The 26126-nt window shown below is 40.5% G+C and overlaps 1 protein-coding gene across 4 annotated transcripts in view; it reads right to left on the bottom strand.

Moving 5' to 3' along the window:
* The window catches only part of phf14 (PHD finger protein 14), a 121582-nt gene extending 98949 nt beyond the window's left edge, over window positions 1-22633 (bottom strand). For all 4 annotated transcript variants that reach the window (XM_083925916.1, XM_083925918.1, XM_083925917.1 and 1 more), the window contains exons 1-4: window positions 22561-22633; window positions 17109-17219; window positions 15023-15798; window positions 12434-12566 (exon numbers count right to left, since the gene is read on the bottom strand). In XM_083925916.1, coding sequence (XP_083782042.1) covers window positions 12434-12566; window positions 15023-15798; window positions 17109-17219; window position 22561 — 1021 coding nt within the window. In that variant the 5' untranslated portion in view covers window positions 22562-22633. The remainder of the gene's footprint in view (window positions 1-12433; window positions 12567-15022; window positions 15799-17108; window positions 17220-22560) is intronic.
* Window positions 22634-26126: the final 3493 nt, after the last annotated feature.

The following is a 26126-nucleotide window of genomic DNA, read 5'->3' as shown; positions in this document are numbered from 1 at the left end:
TCACTCCATTTTACTGCTGTTTGAATGCAATATGCAGTAGATAAAAGGTGACACCTATTAATTAGTTTTGCATTTTTGTAAAGTTTGGGGACTTAAAATAGGTTAGATTTAAAAGAAGAAAAAGAAAGCAGCAGAGGCCGGGTATCTTGACCTTTTCTCCGTAGAATCGGTCAAGCTCCAAAAGCAATGGATCTTAAATTTCCCACAATGCAACTTGATGGTATTTTTTTTTTTCGCTGTAAGTGTGAGCACGCTGTTACAGCGTGCTCACACTATCCTTTTGGCCGCGGCCAAAACCGTTTTTTCAGCTAAAGTCTAGTACCTTTAAGTAGTGTGAGCGCACCCGCTCCGCGCTCAACTGGGGCCAGCTGGGCCGCCACGGCCCGATTGAAATAGGTGGGCTTTAGCGGAGCCGTTTGCACATGTACGAGCACGAGCGTGCGCACGTGTACGAGCACGAGCACGAGCCCTACGGCAGTAGCGCTATGTCCGCCTGTTCGGACATGTAAATAGAAGGACGGACCATGCGCGGACATTTAACAACAACAACAATGGTGGTGAAAGGTTCACGTTGTGTTTACTGCAGATTTGGTCGGATGAAAATATTCAAAAACAGTCGACAAGACGCACAAAAACTCCGAGGTCTATGGAAAGATTTGTAAACAAACCCACACACACGCGATCAATGCGTGTGACGTGTTACGGCTTGAAGGCGTATGGACAGCAAGAAGTATTGGCCGAGGCCCTGGTAGTGTGAGTACAAACGGGGCTGGGGCGCGGGGGGGAGAGGGAGGGGGGACAAGTACCCTAAAGTCCGGGTCTCGGTCCGGGAGGATAGTGTGAGCGCGCCAGACCCTAACTGCCTGGTAAACATGTCTTCAATCCCTCAATCTCATGTAACATGGCTTTCTGTTATAAATATGTAGACAAAAGATAAGTCTGATCACAGCATCGTGGGATGATTTAACGCCAGACTAACACTTTTAAGTCTTGTAAGTAATTTTAATGTATTTTGGAAGTACCATGCACAGGGCAGGACCCTCTGATTGTCATGAGGTATTTTGGTTTTCTTTATATTGCATAATGTGCTTACCAGATCTATTGATATCTGTGAATACTGTATAAAGAAATGGCTAAGATTAAGCTTGACAGGAGGAAAAAGGCTGTAAACACGCTATGGGTTTATCTCCAATATACAAACCACTTTATTTGAAGGTAAAACTGACAATGAGCGCACCTGAGTTGTTGATAATAACCTCATTGTACAATAAAGTGCACAGAACTGCAGAAAGTACTGCAGAAGATCAAATAGAAAATGGGTCTTAAGGAAGAGGGTAAACTGTGCTGGATGTTTTCCACAAATAATTTGGGGAATACTTTTACTGTTCACCTTCGTTTTCTGGCCGCGTTCCAGAACTAAACCCCTTAAAAAATTAACAAAGTGGTGAGTACAAAGTTATTAGCACCAGACATTATGGTCATATCTGCAAAAAGAACAAGGTTGAAAAAAGCGGAATTCAGATACGTAACAAACATAAAAGTGCTTCATCAAGATATAACTGAAAAAGTACAAAACCCATGTAATTTTGTTTTTAAAGTGTAATTCCAGCGCAAAATCATCCCATGATCTTTTTCATCCCTTACATTCATTAATTAAGCCATCGAGAGTTTTTTTCCTGGAACAACTATTAACGGAGAAATCCAGGAGAGTCGCTAACAGCCGGCCGTGGCTAACACTTATTAGCTCGGGTAGTACGCTGAAGGCATTTAAACGTCTTTTTTAAACCACTAATACTGCTCAAAATAACAGCAAACCTCTGCAGCAGCATGAGAAGAGCCCTTACACAGAAAACAAAGCACCTTCCTTTGGGATTGACTTTGGTAGTCCACTTGAATGGACTTTACTATGAGAGGAGCTGGTACAGGGGCCTGTTGGTAAGTCTTTAAAACAGTCTTTTAATAAACTCTGGCTTCACTAACTACGTTGTTGGTGCTTTGTTTTCTGTGTAAGGACTCTTCTCATGCTACTGCAGAGGTTTGCTGTTATTTTGAGCAGTATTAGTGGTTAAAAAAGACGTTTTATGCCTTCACCGTACTGCCCCGAGCTAATCACTATTAGCCACATCCAGCTGTCAGCGACTCACTCTACCAGATTTCTCTGTTAATAGTTTACAGACGAAAAAACTGTCTCGATGGCTTATTTGATATTATTAAGTGCTTAATAAGACCATGGGATGATTTTCGATGGAATTACACTTCAATACAGAACATAACAGAGATGCTGTGTATCATTGTGTCAAAATGTGGTCCTGGACACACCTACTGTAGCGGAGTATTTTGCCAGGTGTTTATGTGTCTATCTGCCTGTCTGACTTCAAATATGAGTGTGGTCCAAGTACCCTTGTGTGATGCCATCATGAGATGGTCTCAAAATAAAATTTGCATGTAGAAAGAACTTAATTTGCAAGAGTAAGAAACTATAACTGTTTAACTGCAGCTTTTCCTCTTTTTGGAGGTCAAACATTCAAGAAACATTCTGAAGTCTTGAAGGATGTCATTTGTCAATTGGATGACATAATCAATCAATCACTGAACCTGAATGGGCAGCGATAACTGCATGGACCTGCCTCCTGCTCTGCCATGCTGTAGGTTTGTTTTGCCCTTTACTGCCAACAGAAGTAACAAGGCGATGAGAGGGTAAAAATAGTCTTCATTGGACATAGTTTATCTGGGGCTAGATTTCCACCTTTTTGTTGAGAAACAAAAGTACTAGAGGAAGGCTGTTGGCATTTGCTGCTCTGAGACCCTTTGGGCCAGCTCCAACGATATTTGGGGATAAAACTGAAACTAATCAGCTTCCAGAAATATACCATCATTGCTATACTGTATGCCGTCTCTTCAATTGACTCAACTGTTGACTGTATTGAAAAAAGATGCACCCATCGATCAGTCGGTGACCAGTATGTCGATTTGTCTCAGGCATAGCCAATTCTGCACCATTCAAATTTGCACACATGTGCCTTGGTAGCTGAGTGGTTACAGCCCATGCAATATGACCACAACTCTTCCACTTTCTCGTTAGATTTAGCAAATTTTCAGACCGTCTTAGTGCTCAGAGTAATCTCATCGAACGGCTCTTGTTTGCCAACAGCAGGGTCTCTCCTTCTCCTCTTGTACCATGCAGTCAATAGGTGGGGAGTAGGAAGGAGAGTGGAGTGGGAGTTAACACACACATTTACATTCTTGTTAATAGATAATAATTCCTAGTTTTGCATAAATAGATAACTAAATTCATAGTGGTAGACAGATAATAAATAGTTAATACACCCGTTTTCTTTTAGGAAAGTAAAACATATTGGATAACGTTGGACACACTGCAATTCTTTTTCAATTGGGTTTTATTTGTAAAGAAAAGTCTTTTTTTTTATTTTGAGAGAGTGTGAGAGGGCCCTGTCACCTGGTGCAGTATTATCGGTGCAGAAATCTTAAATGTTATTAAATGGTCAATGTTTTATCATAAACATAGAATTGAATATACAAAAATATTTTGTATATGCTTTCAGTTATTTTTCTTAGCAAGAAAGAAAATCAGAATCGGCAGGTCAGACTTTTATTTATCTCTAGTATTGTATAGTTCATGTAAGCATATGGCTTGCTATTCTAACACTCTGGGAACTGAGTAAAAGAGAAAAAGTAAAAAACAGACCTGGTCTGCTCTTGTCCACAGCTGTCAATCTACTGTGACACGGCAGTGCCACAAATTGAACATGTAAAATGAAAATGTAGCCTCAGAGAAGCAAGAAGAAGCCGAGCGAAAGGATTTTAATGTTGTACTCTTAATTTTCTGAGGTTGCCTAAACAATTACTTGGCTGATGTGGTTTCTATGGCTGCTATTACACCAGGCAGACGTGCTCCTCACTACCAATGAGGGCAGCAATCAGCACTCTGCCTCCGTTGGGGAGATAACACTCTAACTCCTAATTCAGTCAACCAGCCTTCAGGCTCTTTGAGCAATGGGGAAGACTCACAAATCAAAAGCTCAATGTTCTGCATGCCCGTCACTGTGTGCCACACTGGGGAGTCAGGCGCCCATGGAAAGCAAACAGTGGGGCAGATGGAGTTGTTTATTCAGCTCTACACTTTGTTTGGTGGGTGCATGTCCTCTTCTGATTGCAAGACCGTTTGCTGTGTGTCACGGTGAATCACTTATTTTGAACTGTGCTCTTCAGAGGCTGGTGGGGTACATCTCTAGTTTTTACAGGCCACTGGTTTCTTCTTGAGATCAACTCAAAGGCAGCAGACACCAATCAAGCTTGTGATTGTACCACTGGGGCTATTAAGTCACAGCTGGAATTTGTCCTGACCTTCAAAACGGAAGAAATACTTAGAGTCTAACTCCCTTATTTTCCTCCTCAGCATGTGGCAGGAACAGGAGGTCATGTCTTGCTAGCTCCAATATAGCTCCACCCAATGCTTATTTTCTTAAAGAAAGGTATTAATGGAATACCTTTGGCAACAGTTGGGCGTTTCATCTTCACTGATTGGGCTTTGAATTGTGGAACTTGGGGTTTTGAACGACCACCATGCCGGTTTAACCGACTTATGGCTGAACTGTGGCACAAATCCTTGGTGTTCCTTTTGAACTGAGATACAAAGCTCAGACTGTTAAGCCACGGGTTGCTGGCTAATATGAGCTAAGCTGACAAAAAGTGATGACTACAGGATATCTTCATAATCCCTGAAGGAAAGATTATCCTTGTCAGAAATGACGAGCTTGGCAAGAAAAAAAAAAGGGCAAGGTAGAGTTGACTGAACCAAGAGAAGTACTTTTAACGGTATTGAGATTTAATATAAAGAACTGTTTGCTTGCGTTCGACAAAAGCTAACCAACTAGGTGTGGATGCATCCGGCAGTGAAAATATGGAATCATGTGCGTATGAAGATGGACGAGTTGTAAAAACTATATGTTAAACCCCCAATTTTAGTTAAAATGAAAGAATTTTATCACTCTTTACACAGTATTTAGTTTTTGCTGATATGAAATATATGTTAAATCATTTGAAATAATGTGCACTGATTTTCTTTCAGGCAGAATCTTTAATATTTATTGTCAGTTTGGTTACAGTTTGTAATTCAATTTGTGAAACATTTTACTATGAATGTAACATGCTAGTGAGCTATGTGAGATAACGTGACTGGGAATTTTTTGCAATTGTCAGATATGTGACCCAAGTCATTTGGTTCAAGTCCAAAGTACAACCTCGATTCCAATGAAGTTGGGACGTTGTCTAAAACATGAATCAGAATCCTCAAAACAGAAAGGCTCAGTCGTTCACAATCAAGGATGGGGCGAGGTTCACCACATTGTGAACAACTGTGTGGGCAAATATTAATATAGTTTAAGAATAACTTTTCTCATCTACAGTCCATAATATCATCAAAAGATTCAGAGAATCTGGAGAAATTTCTGCACATTAGTGGCATGGTTGAAAACCAACAATGAATGCCCATGACCTTTGATCCCCTGTCCCAGCTTTTTTGAACATATTGCAGGCACCAAATTCAAAATGAGTGAATTTTTGCAACAAAGAAAAAACAATAACGTTTCTCAGGTTGAACATTAAATATCTTGTGTTTGTAGTGTATTTAATTGAATATAGGTTGAAAAGGATTTGGAAATCATTGTATTGTGTTTTTATTTAAATTTTACACAACATCCTAATTTCATTGAAATGGGGCTCTGTAATCCCAAAAAGAAAACATACAACAACCGTAATCAAAAAAAAATCTATAGCTTATTATTTCTTATTTCGAAAAACATTTTACTTCAGTGATTGGGTTGATTAGTGACATCAGTTGTTATCAGGCTAATGTTAGTTAGCTACAGAGATAGAAAACAGATTGTATAAGGCTAACGCTAGCTAACATCAGCCCTCAGACACTGGGTAACGTCACACACACTTATGTCAACATCGACAGCAATGAACATTTTATATATTTAAACTGAACTGAAAATATAAAATGAACAGACAAGGAATCTGAGTCATAATAACTGATGTGAAGCTACAAGTCTTTAACTCTAAAGTCCACATCTCTGGAAATTGTTTTCAGAAATAAACAAGCTCTGGTCTGAGCTAGACACAACTGGGTTCCTCTTTCTATCGATTCACAGATAAAAGTGTGAATATATTAGTGTGGTGTTTCCTAGCCTGTGTAACCCTTGCTGCTGGTCCAGATTTCCCCTAGGTCTGGAGTCTGTAACAAAGACAGATTGAAGGTAAAGCTGGGGTGTTCCCATGGATTGTTTTTCCATGGGATGAAAAGAAAAGTGAATAGCACCTTACATAAATGAACCAGCCATCTGTTATTCTGACAGCACATCAGTGGCTCACAATTTCAACTTGGCAGCAGTTTCCTTCTAATCATCTATCTCTCATTATCTGCATACGCAATAATACAAATGGGTGACCAATTAAAACAAATCTATCTATGAGTGGCAATACATAAGGAGCCTCATTCACAAACAGTGCATGTGCACAAATCTGTGCCTCAACCCTGCGTACAAATGTTTTACACCAGATTTGGGATAGAAGACTCTGGCCATACATTTAGCCTGCTATATCTCTGGAATGTGTCTGTGAGGCACCAGACACTTTGAACGGTTCACACGTAGTGCTCGAGGGCCGATTTGCGATCAGCAAGCAAACGTTGTTTCTCCTCTGATCTGGGGCTTTTGTCGGGGTGCTCCAAAATCTGTCAGCGAGGGGAAAACATAAAATGAACACAGGCTAAAAGTAGTGTAGCCTAAACGAGTAATTAGGGAAATGTTTGTTTTTGTCTTTCCAGGGGACTTGTTAAAAAAAGACAAATACAACATCACATTTCCTTTTCTTAATATTAAACTGAACAAATAAAGTGCCAGCATAAATGAGTTGGGGCAATAATGATATTAGTGTAAAATAAACATCACGCTGACATCACTGGATCAGAAAAGGTGGACAGCTTGCTGTTGTTGTATTTACCTAACACGTGCCTTTTCTACAGTAACCTATCATTTATAAGAGAAATCTGTTGCTCTTTAATGATTAAAAAAGGGGTCCTGGATGTACAGTACTAACTACTGAATAAAGGAAACTCAGAAGTGTAACAAACAAATATGTGACGAAAGGGCCTTCTTTGGCATATACAGTCAAAAGCAAATAAAAGCAAAGGGAGCGCTTCTGGTATGGTAATGATGTGTGCTTCTTGTTGGTAAGAACAGGACTCCTCTACATGCTCTGTGTAGATGCTTGCTTTGTGGACCTGTGTTCATCCCAGCTTTTGATCTCTCACCCAGGTCTTGTATGTCTACCTTTCATGTCAGCCTCTCGTCTCGGCTGAGAGGGAGTGACGGAGTCCTGACAGTGGTGCAGCTCAAGAACAAAGGGAAGCAGTGAAGTCGAGCAGCAAGACTGACTTGTATGAGCTCCAGATACTGACAGCTCATCTCTCATCCTTCTCATCCATCTCTCATCAAGTCCTTCCTTGTTTGACTTTAACTTTACCTTGAACAATGTACTTTATGATCTCTAAAATGAGGTAACATGTTATGGGTACACCTTTTTTAATAGAGGTGCATGACATCTCCAGCATCAGGACTAACACTTATCTAGCTCATATGAAAATAAAGCCGTCAAGGAGATTCTTTAAAGTTGGGCAGGATTACTGCATCAATTATTTTTCTGTTAATCTATTAATTATTTAGTCTACAGTCTAGGCCATTGCAGTGAATACAGAGCAGTGTGAGAAACTAGTGATGTCCTGGTGGCGCAGATGTGCTGAAGTCATTCAAAGCTGTGGCCTCTACACTTCCTGTTCATTTTTGAATCATATAGAAGAAAACATGGTTAAAATCTTCTCTTCTGACACAATGAACACTGTTCTCTAATTTTGATCACTGTTTTTTTTCACCAAATAAAGGTTTTTGTTGTACAGCAGTGGTACAGCCACAGTGGATAATCTGTCAAATTATGAACAATAAGAAATAACAATATTTCAGAATAAATGAAGTATTAATCATTTGTTCTTTAATTCTGATAGTGTAGGGCCTAAAATTGACCCTTGAGGTACCCTAAACTGACCAATACAGAGAAATATTTTTCTTTGTAGACACAGACATGTCTGTCTCTTAATAAAACAGAGCCCATGCCGCCATCTGCATTCATCAGCAAGTAATTAATTACCGTTAAAGAGGGATCTCGCAGCACTACACAATGGGCCTGAGCAGCAACATTTTCTTATATGTATATTTAAATATTTACGTATTTAAAATTTTTGTTAAGCAAAGAAATGAGAGGGTTAACGTTAGGCTATAAACCAACTACACCACTTACTAGCTTCCAACTGAACACACATGTCGAGGTGATGATGTTCGTAGTCTAATTTAGCCACTTGTTAGCGACCACCAATTTAAAGACACATAAGCTTCAAAAGTGACATATTTACTGACATGCTGAAGTGGAAGAATGCTAATTTCTCATTTTTGGATTTTAGAACACATTTCTGCAGCACTCTGTTCCTACATGTTGACATGAATGGTGACATTTCAATTAATTTGCAGGATTATTTTTTTTTCTAAATCTAGCTCTTTACCAGTGGACTGTGAACAGAGATTCTGGGAGATTAAGTTCTGTTCTGTAAATCTTAAGGATAAGATCATATGCCATGACAGAAAATAGCTGAGCTATTGAATTAAACCGTACAATAGCACAATAGATCTATCCATATTGAGCACATGTACACAGGAAGTCAAAATGTATTGCTAGAATTAAGTTCCATATTCTACTACCCCAGACCATTCATGTCCTTGGCGATGAAGGGCGCACTCACACTGTCCGTCCGTACCGTGCCCCGGGCTTTAGGGTACTTACCCCCCTCCCCCCTGCTGGCCAGGCCGTTTGTACTCACACTGCCTGGGCCTCGTGCAAATGCTTCTTGCCTGTCCATACGTCATCACGCCGTAACACATCACAAGCATTGATTGACGTCATCGCGATGCGTCGCTTTGTTTACAAATCATTCCATAGACCACAGAGTTTTTTTGCATCTTGTCGACTGTTTTTGAATATTTTCATCGGACCAAATCTGCAGTAAACACTCCACCTCCGCATCACACCAACGTGAACTTTCGCCGTTTGTTGTTGTTAAATGTCCGCACATGGTCCGTTTTTTTTCCTTTCCTATGTCCGAACAGGTGCACATAAAAGTGACGTCAGAGCCGCCGTAGGCCTCGTTGCACTGGTCAAACATATATATATATATATTCTGTTTTATAATTCGTTTTTTACAAATATGTTATCTGTATAATATTGTTGTTGTTAGATATGTTGTTTGTATAGCTGGAGTTTGAAACAAAAACAATTTATTATTTAAGTATTTCTGATTCTGATAATGAAGGAAGAAAATTAAGTCACAAGCTAGTAACAAAGGAAGGAAAGGAAGTATCAGATTGTCAAATATGATCATGGTCATACTAATCAAGTTCAATCACTTTTTTCAGTTTTTTTGGAGGAGGGAAGGAGGAATGTTAACTGTTAGAATCTTTATCATAAACCAATTTAAAGAAAAACAAAAAATAAATACAAAAATGCCACCGAATCAAAGTTTGTTGGCACATAAATTGTATCTTAGCCATACAACATCAGCATCTTATTGGCCCTTATTATTGAAGCAATTATGCCTTCTATGGAAAGGTGCTAAGAGAAGAATACGGAGGCAAGAGAGGCAGCCATGCAGCCAAAGGAAGTGCATCTTTGTCAGCAGTATTAAGCTGAGCTTCTGCAAGTCAGGATGTCAGCTGGAGGGTTAGTTCGGCTGGCTAACGTGAGGGGTACTTCATTTTTGCACATGTATCATTAATTATCTGTCATACAACTATAACTTTATTTATTATTATTTACGTAGCAGTGTTTGAACCAACCTCAGTCATGGGTTTGTTTTAAATACATACATTGTTATATCCCTTTAAGAGTGGTGCATGTTAGAAGTGCCAAGGCTCAGTCCCACCCTTTCCTTCTTCATCATCTGATTAGTCCCAATGGATGCTAAAATAATTGCTCAGGATGTTCATTTGACATCAATACATGAGTCAAAAGCAAATATTTACATGACCTCAATAAATTAGCAAATTGTGAGGAGATGATTTGCAATCAACGTAAAAACATCTCTTAAACCTGTGGATGGAGTCTGCTTGTTCTCATTGAGTTTTGTTCAAACACTGTTGAGTATTTTGCAATATGTTAAATAATTCCTATAATAAAAGCTAAATGAAAGGGCTACTAAGTTGTAGCAGGTTTGACACTTTTAAATGAAGTGGGGTGCCAGTCAGAGTCATGTCTGACTAATAATACTTATAAAATAGAAAGAAAATAACTTTATCAAACTATAGACAACAATGGAGTAAATAGCTTGCAGTAGAGAAATATGTTGCTGCACATATAGATAAACAATCAATCAATAAATCAACCTATGAGCAGCAATGTATGTGAGAGTTTCACACTTAAATCCATCCTGAGTGATCAGATCACAAGTAGTCATTTGCAATCCACCATTCTAAAACATACAATTTTCTGCCACTAGGGGTTTCACTGTCTATCTCAATATTTTTGACGATGTTGTGTAGCATGGGATCATGGGAGTTGTTGTCTTTTTTGTCAACCATCATGCAGTGAAAATCTATCTGATGTGACTCAATGAGAAATAATGCTCACGGACGACATAGGCCCTATTAAAGTTGTATTCACGTTATGTTTAGCCTTTAGTTTATTCATATCATGTCATTCTAATGAACAGTCTCAGTGTTTTCCACTAGTGTCACGATACCAAAATTAGGACTTCGGTGCGATACCTGTCAGGTGACAGAACGTGGAACTCAGAATTATTTATTTCATTTAATTCATTAAAACACTTAAAGTTAAAAAGTAAAAATATAAATATATTTTTTCAAAAGCTGCTGAGCTTTATAGCTACTTAACATGTTCAGTTCATAAAATAAGATAATCCTTTAATCAAAGGGGAAATTTCGATTTGCACTGATAAAAGTTCTAACCCTGTTAACTTTGTTCAGTGTCTTGCCCAAGGAGGAGCCGGCTATCGAACCACTGATCTTTCAAATGGAGGACGACCCGCTCTATCTCTGAGCCAAGCCTGACTTAATCTGCTATCCTGCATTTACTTTTGTGAAATAGGCCCCAGGAAAAGAAAGACAACTCAAAAGTCCGCTCTGGGTTTTACCGCGCACACCCACAAACAAACACAAAACACAGGAAATCAAAAAACAGCGGATTTGCTGTTCAAAACGTAAAGTACACTGCATACCAGCAGTCCTCCTGACACACTCCTGAGACACAGCTTTCCACAAGTGGCTAAAAGAATGCAGGTTTAGAACGTGATCCGATTCCTGGGTAAAGCTGGTGTTTCCCTCTTTCATGGAGCCCCACACTGGTGGTTTGGAGACATATTTGACAACTGTCCTGGAGGTTGGTTTCAGACTTCATAGGTTGTCTGTGAGTTAAGATTGAATTATTGGCAGATTGTGGAAAGGGTGAAGCCTGGTTGTCAAGTCAAATTAAGTGTCAGGTGATCATTACATTAATTCAGCTGTCCAGAACTTTAGCTCTCTGGATACACTGACATAATAGGGACGGAAATCGAAAAACCGGTAACAATTGTTTTATTTTTAATAAAATTGTCTTATAAAATCGAAAAATCCGAACCATAGAAAATGATTTTTACTGTTTTATATATTAACCTATCAATAAAAATGAACAGATAGTGTTAAGTATTATTATTATTATTATTATTATTATTATTAATGATTCACTGACTGACAAGGAAACTGCCAGTTAAAATTTAGTGGAACAAATCTAGTGCTTTTAAATTAGTACAAGGGGAACTCAATTAATAATTCAATTCAATTCAATTTTATTTATAGTGCCAAATCATAACAAAAGTTATCTCAGGACACTTTACAGAGTAGGTAAAGACCACACTCTATGACTTATTTATGATTTACATAGACTCAACAATTCCCCCGTAGAGTACGGTGGCAACGAAAACCTTCCCTATTACAGGCAGGAACGTCAGACAGACCCAGCTCTGTGGAGGACTCTGTGTTATAAACAAAGTGATTAAAAATGAGTGGTGTCAAACTGATCCATCTTGCATTGCCAGCCTTAACGATGGATGTCTGGGACAGCAGCAATCCAGAAGAGATGACTCACAGAGTCATCAATCGTGTTTGGTAGCAGTTCTTTTATGAAGTAGTCGTGACAAATACCTGGACTGGTGGCAGACTAATTTTAGGCTGAGTCGTTTGCAGCTCTGTATATACCAACACACTTATATTGGACTCTTATTGGACTCTTACTTATATTGACTAACTCTGCAGCCTACCTTCATGCACAGTCACCCCACAGTTGTCACACTGGATGATCTCATCTGCGTCCTCGCTGTTGTCTCCCAGACAGACGCAGCAGATGAGGATGTGCTGAGTGCTCCAAGTTTGGGACCGGTCCAGTAAAGTATCCTGGGGAATCAGGAAACAGAGATACAGTAAAGCCACTTATCGATGTCCCCTCCCTCTGATCTGAACACGGATCCGGTAACTGACAGTTAGTAAATCCCACATTCAATACACATGGACACTGGGCTAAGTCGATTACACAAAGGCGGAAATTCTCCCGGAATCACTCTGATACCATCTGGACCTCTCATTGGATTATATGGTGACTTTGTGACTCACATTGTTGTATGGTATTATGAAATGCCATACAAAGTAGCCAATGTGCAGACAAAATACGTAATTCATCTGCAGTGGTTTATATAAGTGGTATGAGGTGGAAGCCTGATTTGATTCAGTGCTAAGTAATATAGCAGTTCTCTCACTGAGCCTTTTGACTTTTAGCCCAAAGTACAGTCCACAAGAAGTGTGTCCACAGAAAACACAAACACAATCAAGACTATATCAGGCACAGACAGGTGAGGGTTTGGTACCTTGCTCAAGAGCGCCTCAGCAGCAACAGTACTGTACGTGCGCTGTGTTTTGCCTGTTTATCTCATGTGGGAAGGGTTTAGGATGATGACTGACAGAGACGGCCGTCCGAAACAGCCCCGCCCATCACCATACAGTCACTGCTGCACAGAGAGCGTGTTTGGTTTGCCACGGTCGCCACTGGCTCATCTCACACAACAGATACATTTCCATGGTATTAAATATATTGTTTTCTTCAGCCATATATGTCTTTTGAACATCTACATTGACTGATCAGCTCAGTCTGTGTGCGTCTGCGTCACTGTTTCGCCTACCGCACTGCACTGGGACGTGGAAATAAAGTCAATGAATCAGTGAAATACTGTTGATTTCTTCCCAAGAAGCCGACATGAAAACTATTTTGGTTTAGTAATTGTGTGTCGGTCAGCTGGTGAAGGCAGGTTATCCAGCAGCTGTCACTCAGGAGCTGCTGACAGACCGCAGAGGCACACTAGTGCACCAAACACATGGACACGTACAGAGGCTTCGGGTTAGTCAGGCCTGACGACCGCTGACGTGTCGACATGGTAACCTACTTGTTACTTGTAACCTGATGTTAAAAAAAACTCCCAAAATAAATTATATTAAATTAAGTGGTCTTCTAAATGCTGATGTGCATGTAAAGGTTTAAAATGATGCCTATCCTCACTATCCGCGTGTTTCCATTAGCCCTGTAGAGTGGCTTCCAGGAAAGTTTCAGGGCACGCCCTCTCAAACGGCCATTCACTCGCCGTGTTTCCATTACAAAAAACAGGCCAGAGAGGATTTATGAGACTCCAGAGGTGACGTATCACTCGGTGATCAGCTCATCAGAGAAATACAGAATAGTTGCAGTTTGATTTAAGGTGGACCGTATGATTCACAACGTCAACTTATGTACAAGTAACATGAATGGATGGAACATGCATCAAAGGACCACAGTTCAGAAATTCAATTCAGAATCCGTGCACAGATCATCTGCGCTGCGCATCTGCGCTTCACCGTGTTGTTGTGGCGTCTGTTCTACCACACGTCGCATCCTGCTGAGAGCTACAGCCAATCAGCAACCGGGTATATTTCAGGGGACAAAAGAGGCCCTGCTGGGCTCCTACAGGGCCATTTTGTAACCGGTCAAACGGCCTCCTGAGCAACTCACATGCAATTTAGGGGCGTTTTTGGCGAGCTAGACCCACCTTATTCAGGGTGTCGACCATAGTGGAAACACACCTAATGTGTGATCTGCCTGGCCGGTGGGGCCTGCGGGGGGGCCTCACGTGTTTGCGTTACGGTGCTGGATAGAGATGTGTCACCTCTAGTCTGCACGCAAGTCCAGTGAAGATTACCAGGCTCACCAAAGTCAAATCAAACTAGGCAACGTTGATCAAATATAAGTCAAGATTCTATTTCTCGCAGAAAGTGTTTTGAGAAACACATACCGTTTAGCTGTAATTTGTCAAAGTTTGTGCCCAACCATGCCCAAACACAGGGACAAGCATGTGTCCCTATATTATTCTGTTGCTCCGATTGGTAGTAGGTCATGTTTCATTGGTCTGACTGGTTGTGACTGTGTCCAGAAGAATTTTGGTCTGCACCGCTGACCCTTGGAAATCCAAAATGAACTGAGAGGTTCCAGATCCACATTTGTGAATTAAGGCCTATACACATCGGACACTATTTTGTTTACCATATGATTAATTTTTGCATGTCAATTTTTTTGTTTGAACTGTCGTTTTTGTCGTGAGTATTTTCCACAGAATATTTCACAGCAATAAAGCAACATATTTTTTTGACGGAAGAAGGTGGATTTTCTAAGATTTCTAACTGCAAATAAAGGCATGAAGATTATAAAACATCAAGGAAGCAAACTTGTATGATAAAAGCCCTAGCCTGCGTAAAATAAAGGCCTGTAGTCTGGCAAAGATGCACAAAACATGTGATTTCATTTCTCCTTGTGAGACTGGAGTGGCCCTCACCTCATTGCCCTTTCCCTGGGACATGCTGTCATTAGTGAGCTCTTCATCAAAAGCGTTGATGTTCTTAACCTTCTTCTTGGGCTTCTTCACTTCTTTGTCACTGTCACTGCTACTGTTATTGTTGTTGTTGTTGTTGTCGTCATCACCATCCTCCTTGTCATCGCCGTCGTCGTCGTCGTCATCATCGTCGTCGTCGTCGTCCTCATCGTCGTCATCATCATCGTTATCGTCTTCATCATCGTCACTGGCACTGCCACCGCCCTCCTCCTCAGTCCCTCCTTTCTGAGCAGCTGCTCTGCCTTTCTTCTTCCCTGCTGTGGGTCTCCAGTCGTTATCATCCTCACTGTCGTAGTCGTCCATCTCGTTCAGTTCTTCCATAGTGGTGAAGTCCAGCAGGGGGCGGTTCCTGCGGAAATTCCATTTCTTGGGCTCGGCCTGGGAATCTTCCGTGTTCACGCTGCCGGACCCTGATGTTGAGGTAGATTCAGTGCCTGCACCCGCAGACGCCTCAGGCTCAGGCTCTGGTGTCTTCTTGCTCTTGCGTCGGCCTTTGGGCGTGGCGACGGCCTGGGTGTCTTTGGTGGAGCTGTCTGAGGAAGGCTGCTGGTTGGTCTTCTCTTCATCTTCCGTTAAGTTCTCCTCAGCAGCCAGGTCTTTGGCCTCCTCTTCATCTATACCATCATCTGCAGAACCGGCTTTGTCCGAGTCACTTTCTGAACCTGCAGCGCTCGCTTTAGACCCTTCCTCATCACTGCCGTTCCCTGTGCCGTCTGATCCTACCAGAACACAAAACAACGACAACAGAATCAAGCATGGTATAATGGGAAAGAGTTGTGCAACTTGTTTGTATTACTTGGACAACCAAATTAGTCTGAATTGCATCTGAGCCATGAGTGTGATGACCATCATCGAGCAATATGCTAACAAGCCAGGGAGGAGGACAGAAGGGATGTCCCGAATCAAGTTTTTTTTGGCTTCCAGAGTGCCCACAAACCAGACAGCAACGTTTTATTGGCCATCGAGTTACTCACAGAATTAAAATTAATTAGCCACAGCTGATATGACCTGGAACAGTCCAACGAGTTAACGTCGGTGCCGTTGGAGAAACTGTAACCTAAAGGTAGGGCTGCAGCTAACAAATCTTTTTGTAATCTAGTATTCTACCAATTATTCCATCCAGTTATCGAGTAATCAGATACAAAAATATATACAGTATATATAATTGATTATTATATTTATTATTGATATAATTAGCGTTATTTCTCAAAAATATATATTATGTCTGGGGTAGGCCTTTTTGGTGTGGTGACCTAACAGGCGTGTGTTTGAGTGTGCACGTGTGCATGGGGTGTTGAAGGCAATACACTCCCAGTTTACCATGAATAAATTTACTGTTTAAACAATTCAAAGTAGTGCATAAAATTCTATGTGACGCACATGTTTAAAACAGGTTTCAAAGTTAAATAAATGTATTTAGAAAATGAATTAACGATAGATATCAACAACAAGCAACATACAAAACACCACTGACACATTTACTCAAACAAAACTATAAAGACTGATCAGGGAGGTGACTTCTCGTTTAACATTCATGAAATACTAAACATAGAGGCATTCACGAAGACAGCTAACATCATGCATTCTCTTCCTGTTTGTCCGTCACTACGGCAACTGCCCTCCTTAAACCGGAACAGCGTCGCTCGGTGAAGTGCGTTAACAAAGGGCTGCTTGCAGCTCAGACACTGAAACATCAATGTTGTGCTGTTGTGGTAGAACAGTTCTAGTTGACAGTGGAAACATTGAACATTTTTGGCTTTCTTTTTTAAGTGTGAAATTATCCCAAACTTGTTCTCTGCCTTTTCCAAATGTAGCGGTGTGCATCCGCATAAACGGTCCGTGTGGAACAATGATCCCTGCGCTGAACAGGCCGCAGAACGCCTGAGCGGATGCTTTTTTCAAATCTGACTCAGAGGCTCAACGGATTTTCAGAATGTAGACCATAGCTTTAATTGTCAAATTAGGATGTACAGTATAGTTACATATAAGACTACAAACATTACTACAACATTACAAAGGAGGGGATTACCTGAGGCGTCTCCCACTTCGAAGTCACTGTCATCTGAGCTGTCATAATCCAGTACATCTAAAAGAGAGGCAGCAAGGGGCTTCACCTGCCGGCGCTTCAAACTGCGGTCCACTACAAAAGAAGCAGAGAACAAAACACAGGAAAAACAAAGTTTGAGTAAGCTGTGATGTGCAGCAGGATGACACATTTGGATTTCAGAGCACGGTGAAAAGCGGTATAAAAATAACAACTTATATAAAGCAGGTAATTAGAGAAATCTTGACACTCTGCCATGTAAAACCTGTTATTAAGTTGTTGTCTTAGAATGATTGGTCCCGCACATTATAAAAAGATGCAGCCTCAGATGGATAATGAAATATACTGTCCAAGGAGATTAATCATTAGAAGAATAGATCTTCTGTCATCTATAAATATGTTTACACAGTGCCTCGTCAAAATCTGATATGTCCACATTTAGAATAAAAGCATTAGGTTTTATGTGTGTATGTATGTGATGTCCCCTCAGCTGTTAATCATTTAGAAACTTTGAGTCATATGTTCTCAGATGAGTATTTGTAACTTCATCAGGATCGTGCCTTTTTGGAACTGTATAGATTTATTAACTGAACGGGAAGTGGAACTTATTTTGCCACTCATTTTCTATGGTAGCCTGGGATATTGTGGAGGGTAACCCGGCTGAACTCTGTTTCCATGTTTCTGCTATTTTCCAGCACTGAGCTTGAATGGTAGACAATGATGTGTCACTCTTGATCTAGTGGCTTTGCTGGCTCCAATTTCTGCTTGAAGCAAAGGGCTAACAGGAGTCACAGGTTTTGAATTTTACCTCATTGTTGGATTGCACCCACTGATAGCACCTCCGCGTTTCTAGAAATATGTATGTGATGACTGATCAGGTAGGACTGGTCAAAACCTTCTATGCCTATATAGGTCATATTTATATCTCGATGCTGCTGGTTTTTTGACATTATGATAGAAAGGACATAGACCATAGAAATTTGGGTGACTATATCTCAAATATCACAATAGCCAAGTTCAACTGTCAAGCGAATTGTTAGCAAACTTTTGAAATATTGCCAAAAAAAGAAATTTTCCATCAACTGGTGGGCTGAGGTTGATAACCGGAGACAAAACAAGTCTCCTCGTTCAGCTTACCATCTACGAGACAAAATATTATTATTATTAATATTAACCACTTGGTGAGGATTAGCAAAAAGGCCATGGTTTGGTTTAGTACATCCATGAACGGCACCGGGACATGAAGGGCCACCCCCCAGGAACTGGACCCTGCTCGCCCAGGGTGAAAGTCCTGCCGCTGCTACTCACTTCGGCCAGTGAATAAATGCCGTTTGGTCGAGTGGGGCCTCCGTACAACGCAAATCACACGTCATAGAATTTTTTCACAATATTAATTGCTCTGAGAGGCAGTAAATGATCATATTGCATTATCAGGCTGTATTGTGCTTGAATTGTGATTCCCCACCGTTGTACTATACTTTGTGATGGTGGACAGAAACTTCTTTTTTGCCTGGTCTCATTACTGATAAGAGAACTGATGCCATGCAATCATGTTTACATTCATTCACCCACTATGATAGAGAGCAGTGATCATGATGGGCAGCATGCTAGGTGTGTGGCACTGCTGAGTCTTTGACTTCCTTTACCTTGTTTGCAGCAACAATCTAGCAAAAGACACTTGCGGGAGAAAAACACGAGCAGCAGTGCAACACTTCCACTAACAATCATTGTATGACACCACAATGAAGAGTGACACGTCCTCATTATGTCAGTTGAGAGTAGGGTTGGAAAGTTCAGGGCACTTTCAAGGTTGGAGACTTTCAATGGGAATTAACAGGAATTTATGGGAATAAAAAGGAATAAAGGGATTTTAAATATAGTTGGGGAAAATATTTTTGAGCTTAATCTTGACTAAAACAACCAAATTTCATGTGCAAGTGGGAGAAAATCAATGCTATTCGTCCATCACATGCACATATTATTTTTAGAACCCTGGACTATTGAGGCCACATATTGGAGCCTGTGGACTACATAAAGTGAAGTCAATTTGGATGATATTATGAGGTAAATATATTTGATGTATGGTGTTAATGTTTAACTTTCTAATATCACATAATGGATGTCTGCCTATGTTAAAGCAAAATTTCACATTCAGACAGATTTACAGCCGCTTGAGCTCTGACAGGCCAATCACAACCGTTTCTCTCATGTGTTGCGGGTTTAAGAGAATGACTGATTTCATGTGGGGCCTCATTTATAAAACTGGACGAAGAATCCTTCCCAAAACATTGCGTTCGTACAAAACCATGAATGTGCTGCGCTAAAATTTTTTTTGAGATTTATAAAACTGTGTGGCGCACAGTTGCACACAATCTTTCCTTTATAAATACCGATAAATTCCCACCCACGGTGGATTGTGCAGGGATGATCTCCGCCCAGTGTCATCCCACTTTTCCTCCCACTATCTACCATAAATGGTAAATGTTAAATAGGTCATGAATATGAACACTATCTTAATGAGTACATTACATTGACTGACGTGAGGAAAATGACACAGAAGAAGGCGGAAAAAGCAAAGTTCTGCCAAAAGGAAATGGAGGTGTAGGTTGAGCACCGCAAAAATTTGTTGTTTGGAAGAATCAGTAGAGGCATTTCAAATAAATATTAACAGAGCCAGTGGCAACATGCCACCGCAGCTGTGACTCAAGTTAACTCCACTGTTATTATTTGTAAGGAAGTTTAGCATATTCATATATATAATATCAAGGTTTATGAAGTGAGAAAAGAAATAATGGATGATATTGGAGTGCATCTCAGCATGGTCAAATTTGACTGAAAACAGATGAATGGAATCATTTCCTACATTTTAAAATGATTGTCTCTTCCAAAATGAACCTTTTCAATCAATAACTGTAAGCCATAACTTTGCACAAAACTTTTTCACAACCTCGGCCAAACGTGCCGACGTATGCAGTTCTAAAAATCTAATTAAACATGTTATTAAAAACACGTAGACTTGATAATTAATTCAAACCGCATCTTAACTGCGTGCCAACAGTATAGTCCTATATTAGTATAGCCTATCCACAACTACAGCTAGGCTTTATACAGTGTGAAATACATTTGCTGAAAGTTATTTTCAAGTTAATGTGTGTTTTTTCTGCTGACTCAGCTGTATTTCATGGTGTTTCCATCAAGTGTTGCGGATTCCCGAGTCGAAAAAACGTAGCAGGAGCTCTAATCACAGGTGATAGTTGCCGTAGGAATACGCACGCTTCTCCCCAAATCATTTTGCCACCGCACGCTTCTGCCTGTCTACACAAGGTGCGCAGCAAGCTTTATAAATGAGGCCCCGGGTCTTTAAGTCGTGACGTAGCACCCTTTCAAAGTACTGTTTCTGGGTCCTAGCAGGTCTAAGCCTAATATTTCTACAAATGTCACAGTGCTGTGCTCCCCATTGTTTAAACAGGTCTGAGCAAAAACAATTATTTTTGTCATATTACTTATTTCCTATCGATGAAAAGGTATCTCACTGGAGAAAGAACTGATCGTAATCATTCACAGGTCCGGCTGTTGTTGGGTTTTTTTGGCTCAGAATCAGAAATACTTTAATAATCCCAGGGGGAAATTATTTCACAGAGCGTTTGGACCCAGAAATAGTATTTTGTAAGGGTGTTATATCAGATTTAGAGACCGGATAACGTAGCTTATCCTATCTGTGCAGCAAAACTGCGATCAAACTGAAATTAGGCAGTTACTGTGTTGCCCATTTCTCGCATAAAATGTTTTCAGACGCACATTTGGCTGAATTGTTTAGCTGTAATTTGAGAATGTTTGTGACCCATCTGCCATTCATCGCTGCTTCAAAATGAACCACATACCGGGCGGCCGGTGGAACAGTGGTTAGAGCAGCGGCCCCATGTAAAGAGGATGAAGGTCCTCGAGGCAGGTTCAACTCTGACCTGCGGCCATTTGCTGCATGTCTCCCCCTCTCTCTCTCTCCCTCACCCCATTTCCTGTCTGTCCTATCTAATAAAGACTTGAATAACTGCCAAAAATAATCTTTAAAAAAATGAACCAAATACCATCTGGAAGTTATTTTGTTGCTGTTTGGTTATAGGTCATGTTTCGTTGCTCTGATTGGTTGTAGGCCTATCCAATCATGTCATTTAAGTCTGTACTGGGATAATGTGATGTGCCCCTTAAAATTGAACATGAACTGAGAGGTTCCAGACTGGTGATGCCGGGCAAGGAAGTAGCATGTGCCAGTGGAACATGAATGACATACTGTACTGTGCCACACATCAGTGGAACATTAACAAAAGTGACATGTCACCACAAAGGAGAATAGAATCAGCCACATTTAGATCTTGACATCACTCTCATATTCTTGGTCTTTAGGTTAACCATTGCAGCATGGGTGCAGATCCTGCCTGTTTAGGACAAACAAACAGGAAAGGTAATCACAGTCAATGATTCCATGTGCAGTACTTTTTGAATGATATTCAAAATATATATATATATATATATATTGCCCCGGGTGTGCACCCATGCATTACAGTAAACAGTTAGTGCCACAGCCTCACTGTAAACTAAAGAGTGCACAGCCACACTTCGGCAGCACTGTACTGAGTTATATGCTGGGTCTGCAGATTAAAATACTACTTCTTTTAAAGCACGTAGGGCTTCTCTGCCTGTCCGAGAACAGCCTCCTGGGTTGTGTTCACCCTCCTTCAAGTGCCCGTCAGGTTTGTTTACTTGGTGCAAACCTTTAACACAGACCACTGGGACCAAATGAAGCAGCGACACACACGTTTCATCTTCATAACAGTTCACCCCGATGCTGAAACTGGGGCGAATATGAAATTCTTGTCGCGAAGGCTGCTCACGTGCACACGACGCTTTACCGTTAGCAAAGGGTTAGCAAACAAAGAACACCGCTGCACCTCGAAAAACTGCAACAAGCCGGAGCGCACACTTGCCCTTCAGGCCATGAGTTAATCACGCAGGTGATCTTTAACCTCATGAGTTTTGGTGTGAACAGTGATACCGTCAAACAACCCCAGTGACGCCGAGCAGTGAAGTAGCTCAATGTAGCTAGCACCAGCTGTAGTCATTCATGAGTCAAATATGGCCTTATTATGCCACTCTTTACGTCCGAGTCACACACGACTAAGTAGAGTTTAGCATTAAGGGCTAAGACTACAACTAGACTGACAATAAGAGACCGACCATAGTGCCTTACTGTACTGCAAACAAATTAGCATTCGCATTAGCAACACCAAGCGCTAGTCACAAAGCCTAGCTGGGTTAGCTTAGCCGGCTAGCTGATCATTAGCAGTTGGAGACGTTGTTAAATCGGTGCGCTGGTAAATCCAGCGGAACAAAATCCTGCTGAAAGTTGGATGAAAATGAGAAGGTGGAAATCAGCACTCACTCTGTAGTTCGTGTTTACTACAAGGAACAAGGCAGGTCTCCTGTTAGCAGCATGTTATGTGGACAATGGAAAACACAGCTGTGACGTACGGACTGGATGTTGTTGCCATGGGGACAGATAAGGAAGAGGATACAGGATGGTTACATTCGAGGAATTAATCAAAAAGAAAAAACTTGGAGTAAATCAACAACCATTATATCATGTATTATTTAGTATTAATTATTATTTAATTGAGTGTGCTTTATTTTACAAATGAAATGCTGCATTGTTATCCTTTCTGTTTTTGGTAAAACTACGGGGGAATTGTTGGGTCTATGTAAATCATAAATAAGTAGTAGAGTGATCTATACCTACTCTGTAAAGTGTCCTGAGATAACTTTTGTTATGATTTGGCACTATAAATAAAATTGAATTGCATTGAATATCCAGTATAATCCATCAGAAAGAAAGCCCTCAGTTACTGTGTGAGATCGGGAGCTGAACCCAGAACAGTGTCAGACAAGCTGATCCTTCCATCACTGCTGCTTTAAGTCTAGTCTCAAATTAAGACACAGTATAAACCATCGCAAAGAAACATAGTGTTTATACATCGTAGGAACGTCTTGACTGTGCTTTGTTTTGATATTGGTTTGCGGGACGGTAAAATAAAACTGTTAATAGATCAAAATAAATGTTATGGTGCGTTCCATTTACCTCGGAAGTCGCAAGCAAGAGCTGGGAATGAAGTCACACCAGAGTTATCAGCGTTTCCGTTACAAAGCTGGAAGAAACTAGCCAATGGCCAAAAACAGAAGGGGAAACAAGATAGCCGTTATTAGCACGGCCTGCTGTGTAGTTTACATATACACATGAAAAATGTAAATCACACTGAGACAGCATTTCCATATACTTGTGTGTATATATATATATATATATATATATATATATATATATATATATATATATATATATATATAAACAATACTATGCATAAGGCTAACTTATTGTGATAACAAATAGTAAAAAGTGTAAAAGGATTATTACAGGGGCAGCCATCTTTAAATGTCAACTCGGCGGTTGTGTGGAATCGTCCGACTTTCTGAGTCCAGTTGAAAGTTCAGACTTGAAAAGTACAACTAGAGCGCACTATTATTCCACCTTGAAAAGCGTTAGTGCTCTTTGTCATAGATTACCTAAATGTGTGAAACTCTACTGGAAGGACTAAAGAGCATTCTTCCAAAAGATAACACCTCAATTGGTGCTTTGATGACGGTGGTGTGGTATGATGTAGCTCCAAATTTCTAAGGATAGGGTCATATACAAAGCTCTGTACATATAAATATACATATACTGTAGATGTATAACTGTAACCCTACCCTATTAGAAGCAACTGTCACAGCTACAAAGTTCTAATGCCAGGTAATTAACTGGTATTAACAAAAGGGAGCTCATTCCACCCACCCTATCATTGCACTCGCTTCCTACATTTTCAAGATTCAATAACTTTATTGTCATTGTGCAGTCACAATGACGCAATAGTGTCCTTCTCAAATGGTGTATTGTATTTTCATACTTACTTACAAAGAATTACATAAAATAAGATATGTGTTAACATACATTACATGGTAATACTGCCCATACTCGGTGGCTTGAAGTGATACATGCTGTAAGTAGATATTGCACATGCCCAATGATCAGTGGTGAAAGAAGTACTCAGCCTTTACTTAAGTAAAAGTATTAATATCACAAATTCAAAATGTTACTTAAGTAAAAGTAAAAAGGTGTCAGCATCCAAATGTACTAAAAGTACAAACAGTACTAATAATGGAGAATGGTCCATTTCAGTTCAATGATCATATTGTAATTATTGATAGATTCATGTAAATATCACTTAAATGTCACAGATGATAAAGGTGGGGTCATTTTAATTACTCTATATACTGCTGTGTAACTTAATCTATGAAATACATTATTTCATTTTTTGATAATATTTTGTATTTATAATCTGAATCTGTAAAGTAACGAATAATTAAAGTTACCAAAGAAAGTGCAGTAATAAGTACAATATTTCCTCTGAAAGTGGAGTAGAGGTATTAAGTAGCATGATATTCAATTACTCAAGTAGTTAGAACAATAGTAAAACAAAACACCAACAACTTAGTTAGTGAACCCGGAGTTTATTAAAAGAGTGTTTTAAAGACTTACCAGCTGGCCCCTGTGCCAGCTCCTCTCAAATTCCATTCAAGTGGATTATCAAAGTCAATCCAAAAGGAAGGAGCCCATTGGTGCTTTGTTTTATGTGTAAGGACTCTTCTCATGCTGCTGCAGAGGTTTGCTGTTATTTTCAGCACCTTCACCGTACTGCCTCAACCTAATCACTGTTAGCCACATTCGGCTGTTAGCGACTCTACCGGATTTCTCCGTAGTTGTTACACAATCATGAACTTAGTGACTACCCCCATGATGGCAGCTCATCAGTCTTATCAAACTGAGGAGATGTGTGAGTTCAGTGGTGCCACAGCTTTTGGAAAGCAGACGTTTTTCAGTGTGTGTGTGTGTGTGTGTTTGTGTGTGAGTGTGTGTGTGTGTGTGTGTGTGTGTGTGTGTGTGTGTGTGTGTGTGTGTGTGTGTGTGTGTGTGTGTGTGTGTGTGTGTGTGTGTGTGTGTGTGTGTGTGTGTGTGTGTGTTTGAGTGTGAGTGTGAGTGTGAGTGTGAGTGTGAGTGTGAGTGTGAGTGTGAGTGTGAGTGTGAGTGTGAGTGTGAGTGTGTGTGTGTGTGTGTGTGTAGGAGCTGGAACAGGTGGTGTCGAGGATGTAATATCTTTTTTGATGTTCTTAGCCCTCCTCACACAGCAAGTGCTGTGAATAGTTGTAGTGATGGCAGCTCAATGCCAATGTGTCCTGTGCTGTTTTCACAACACGCTGGGGGGCTTTTTTGTCAGGCTGTCAGGCAGTGTGTTAGGATGCTCTCTGTGTGCATCTGTAGAAGTTGACGACCAGCTTCTTTTTTTTGGGGGGGGGGGGGGGGGGGGGGGTCTACCTGGCCCCTCAGAAAATAAAGACGTTGTTGTGCCTATACCATTGGAGACTCCCAGGAACTTGAGGCTGGGGACTCTTTCCACAGGCTCTGTGTTGATGTGAATAGAACTATGAGTGATATTCTAACTCTAAAGTCCAGCATTACACAATTGTCTCCACTTCATCTCCTTGAGACGAGAGGGCTAGTGCACAAAACCTAGATATGGAGTTAAACCGGACTTAAACCAGATCTAAACCCCATAGAGAATCTCTGGAAAATCCTCAGCAACAAAGTAATGTCTAAGAAATCCACTCCAGTGAACTGTGGAAGAGACTGAGTCAGAATGGACCAAGATCAAACCAGAGCAGTGTGAGAAACTAGTGATGTCCTGTGGGCGCAGATGTGCTGAAGTCATTCAAGGCTTTGGCCTCTACACTTCCTGTTCATTTTGAAGAGAAGAAAACATTGTTGAAATCTTCTCTTCTAACACAATGGTTACTGTCCTCTCATTTGCTCACTGCTTTTTTTTTTCACAAAATAAAGGTTTTTGTTGTGCCAAGTGCCTTGGT

Source organism: Echiichthys vipera (assembly GCF_963691815.1).
Source record: "Echiichthys vipera genome assembly, chromosome: 13".
Taxonomy (NCBI): domain Eukaryota; kingdom Metazoa; phylum Chordata; class Actinopteri; order Perciformes; family Trachinidae; genus Echiichthys; species Echiichthys vipera.
The sequence above is the reverse complement of the archived record's forward strand: the minus strand, read 5'-3'. Positions and strand labels throughout refer to the sequence as shown.